The sequence below is a fragment of the Oryza sativa genome, chromosome 4 (assembly GCF_034140825.1).
Source record: "Oryza sativa Japonica Group chromosome 4, ASM3414082v1".
Lineage (NCBI taxonomy): Eukaryota > Viridiplantae > Streptophyta > Magnoliopsida > Poales > Poaceae > Oryza > Oryza sativa.
In genome coordinates this window covers 16,446,685-16,450,126 of record NC_089038.1, presented here as the reverse complement: position 1 = coordinate 16,450,126, position 3,442 = coordinate 16,446,685, and the positions used below count along the sequence as shown (strand labels likewise).

The 3,442-nt window shown below is 38.0% G+C and overlaps 1 protein-coding gene across 8 annotated transcripts; it reads right to left on the bottom strand.

Annotated features, from left to right (window-relative positions):
* Window positions 1–219: 219 nt before the first annotated feature.
* On the bottom strand, window positions 220–3,124 carry LOC4335520 (uncharacterized). 8 transcript variants are annotated; one of them, XR_010740888.1, is made up of 9 exons: window positions 3,049–3,124; window positions 2,582–2,657; window positions 1,854–2,113; window positions 1,435–1,755; window positions 1,251–1,308; window positions 1,086–1,151; window positions 919–966; window positions 596–832; window positions 220–511 (listed from the first exon to the last, which is right to left on the bottom strand). XR_010740888.1 is itself a non-coding variant. In XM_015777880.2 (7 exons), the coding sequence occupies exons 3-7, from the start codon at window positions 1,905–1,907 to the stop codon at window positions 488–490; spliced, it is 429 nt and encodes a 142-aa protein (XP_015633366.1). In that variant the 5' UTR covers window positions 1,908–2,113; window positions 2,582–2,657; window positions 3,049–3,124; the 3' UTR covers window positions 220–487. The 8 variants fall into 8 exon arrangements, 4 of the variants coding, with proteins under 4 accessions (XP_015633366.1, XP_066165807.1, XP_015633365.1 ...); XR_010740887.1 differs by lacking the exon at window positions 1,251–1,308; XR_010740889.1 differs by lacking the exon at window positions 1,251–1,308 and having other exon boundaries at window positions 736–832.
* Between the last annotated feature and the right edge of the window lie 318 nt (window positions 3,125–3,442).

The following is a 3,442-nucleotide window of genomic DNA, read 5'->3' as shown; positions in this document are numbered from 1 at the left end:
TAAGAATAAACATTGCTAGTTAGCAACAAAGTAAATAGTTTTCAGCCATACTTGTATGCGTTGGCAGTTTCGGTGATGAACAATTATATATAATCCTTGCAATGGCTATAATCAAGTTGCACCAACACTTATAAGTATTGCAATATAGGCAACTATTCATTCCAGCATGCCTTTGCACAATTATCTTGTTGGGTTAGAGGCCCATAAACTCAAATGATGTACACATGAGAAAAACTAAGTCATTCATAAAACTAATAGTAATTAAAGAGAATTTTTTGTATTACATGGAAAATCATCCTCATAAGTCATGACATTAAATTTTGTTCAGAACATCATGCACAAATGTAATCTAAACTATAGAAAAAAAAACATGCATCTGAAGTTGCCACTATCATTGCCACCATCTTCCACATTACAGTCATCATCATATTCACAAGGGATCTTTAGATGACAGTTGTCCACCTTGTAGTAACCATATTGCCCCAGATCATGATCCATTTATCTTGTCAACCTGTAACAGAAAAAAAAACAACCATTGATACAGTATTGGAAGAAAGAAGATCACATCTAAAGAATTTGAGAAATAGCACCGTACAAAAATTGCTGGCCACGCAATATCAAGTCGTACGACATTGCCAATAATTTTGTAGCCTTTGTATGGCCTGATCAATTCTTCATATTTTGCCAATGGAAAATGAACATGCACCATCAAGTATTCAGTTCCTAGCTCAATACCTGCAACTTTGCGTGTTGGATCACAGCTTACAATTGAAGCAACAACCACATTCTTATTTCGATTTTTCCAGCTTTTCAAGAATACATTAGTTCCAATCTGGTGCATAAATATATGTCCATCAGCATTATCTCTATATAAAGAGCAATTAAGTATGGAAAAGAACATCATATTAAAAGTTTTACCTCCAATGAATTGGCATCCATAATGTCCACTATGTTGCACTGTTGTTTCTGTACAAAGTTATTTGGATCAAGATTCAATAATTTAACTATAAAGTACAAACATATTATACCAAATAGAATTCTATAGCTTATCTTTATATTAGGTGGCTCCAGAAGTGAAAATTTACCTTATAAGCATTAGAATTATTCTTCCCTTGTTGCATGTGATCATTCTGGTTCATGTTTCCTTTATTCTGCACGGAATATCAAAATATTGGCACAAACTACAATAATCTAGTTATTTTTATAATCAAACACTGTCAGTTCCAATCAATAAAAAAGTGAAGACTAGCCTTCACACAAATAATCTTCCTCTGTTTCTCAAGGTGATTTTGGCCATAAGTTTGATTGCTGTGTAATAAGATAAGACATAAGATTGTAATGAACAGCTACAATAAACGTTGACAGTTGCAAACAATATTGAGATCATATAATGCTATGTAGTGAGTTCGACATAACAAATAGGAAGAGAATGACCTTATCTACAGTAGATTGCTTGGTTGGTAGTTGCAAAACCTTGTCCTGAACATGGATATTTGTTTAAGAATGTCCTTTTTAACTTTTAATTCATTTTTTTTCTCTCTCTCTTTCCTATTAGAAATCTCCAGTCTGTGTAGCTTAAGCTACACAAAGTACCATTCCTAGCTACCATTCCAAGAAATTTAGACAAAATTCCAGCTTCATCTCCTACTGCCTGATTGAGATCATTGCACTGAACCACAATCCTAAGACCTTTCGGAAGGTTCCAAATATCTTTCAGTTTTGTCTTCCCACGTGTTTCAATTGTTCCATTTTCATCTGTTCAATGTTAAATTGCAAAGATAAAAGTGATGCTCAACAGTCCAGGATAAGAAGAATAATTTCATTATTTCTTACCATCAAGATTTAGTATTTACCTCGAACATTAATTTTAACATCATCATCAGATTCTTCATTGCCTTCTCCAGCATTCATACTAGCATCGTCATCAGTATCTTCATTGACTTCTCCAACATCGTCATCAGTATCTTCATTACCCTCTTGAACATCACTGCATATTGTTTCTCTTCAGATGGTGTGGCAAGCTGTTTAGGGGCATTTTCTTCTGCAATGTGTTCCTCTGACAAATATTCCTCATGGCTTTGAACAATGCACCGCCTTCTACTCCTTGCCATATCTGCTGCACCAAAACAAAAATAGCATAAACCTATGTATTGCAGTCTGAGTACCACTTTTCTCTACTGCTCTAGAAGAATAATTTCAGAATTGGCTAAAACTTTAGGCATTTTACTCTACTGTTGTCCAAAAAAGTACCACTATGGTTTGTATTGATGAGAAAGGTGCTAGCCTACAGGTTATTAGATACCTCTGTTAGCTAATGAACAATTTTCAAATAGAGGTGTCAACACATTAAAAATTGAACAATAAATTTACTAATTCCAATTTGGATTTATTTGCCAGTCACTAATTCCTTTGTCCATTTTAATTGGCCAACAATTTGAAACAAGTAATTGATAGAAAGAACAAAATTTAATTTGACGCAAGGAGATAAAATGCATAGATGGACAGTGAACGATCAAAAGCAAAAGTGGTTTATTCGGCTAGATTGCAACATCCAGGACAGAGGAATATAAAAAGATCACACATTGGATTGCTTATTGGTCTGTTCTAGCCTAATAGGCTCTGTCACCTAGGATTGATCACTGCATCTGATCCAAAACCTGCATACAGAGAACATATATATCAAATTAGTAATGTAGTATAGTGCTGAAATGGAATTAGGCCCGAGTGTGATTTGGCAACACAGCTGAGCAGTGAAACGTGTAGGAACTAGGAAGGGAGGCGGAGATGCAGGAGCATGGCGGCAGGGCCGTGGGCTGCGCGCGCGGTGTAGACGTAGGCGCTGGGGAGGCAAAACCGCACTAGCGGTGCAGCGCACAGCCACCGGGCATGAGGCGTCGCCGCGTGGCCCTCAGCGGCCGTGGGGGAGCTCGCCTACTCAGGGTTGTTGGTCGGCGGGGAGGCGTAGGTGCAGAGGATGGCAGCCAACACAGATTGGGAGAGGTGTGGACACGCGGAGCGGCTGGCCAGCAAATCACCATGGTGCCTTACCTTCAGATTGGTGCCTGGCTTAGGCCTGAGGGGAGGAGCAGTGCAGAGAGAAGAAGAGAGGGGATAGAGTTTCGTTGGAGAAGAAAACCCACCCACGAGCTCTTTGTTGGAGAATGGAGAGAGAGGAGATAGAGTTTTTCACGGGCAGTTAGATTTTCTTGGAGGGATAAAATGGAGGGAATAAATGGCGCGACAACGAAAGACGTGAGAAAAAAAATATTGAGACCGAAAATACTGGAGGGAGAGCAAAATAATTTAAGCTCATTTTTTTCGAAGGAAAGATTTGGAAAATAACGTGAGACTGAAAAAAAAAAAGAGGGAAAGAACGGAGCGAGAGCAAACGTTCTGTCGGAGATAAAAATAATGTTAAATTCTGACTGAGTAGATTTAAGCT

Excerpts from the sequence above, each read along its gene's own strand:
- LOC4335520 (XM_015777879.3), bottom strand. The coding sequence starts at position 1,907 with ATGCTGGAGAAGGCAATGAAGAATCTGATGATGATGTTAAAATTAATG. Across the intron at positions 1,152-1,853 it reads TGTTAAAATTAATGTTCGAG|AATAAAGGAAACATGAACCA; the intron begins GTAAATACTAAA and ends TATTCCGTGCAG. Across the intron at positions 967-1,085 it reads ATAATTCTAATGCTTATAAG|AAACAACAGTGCAACATAGT; the intron begins GTAAATTTTCAC and ends AACTTTGTACAG.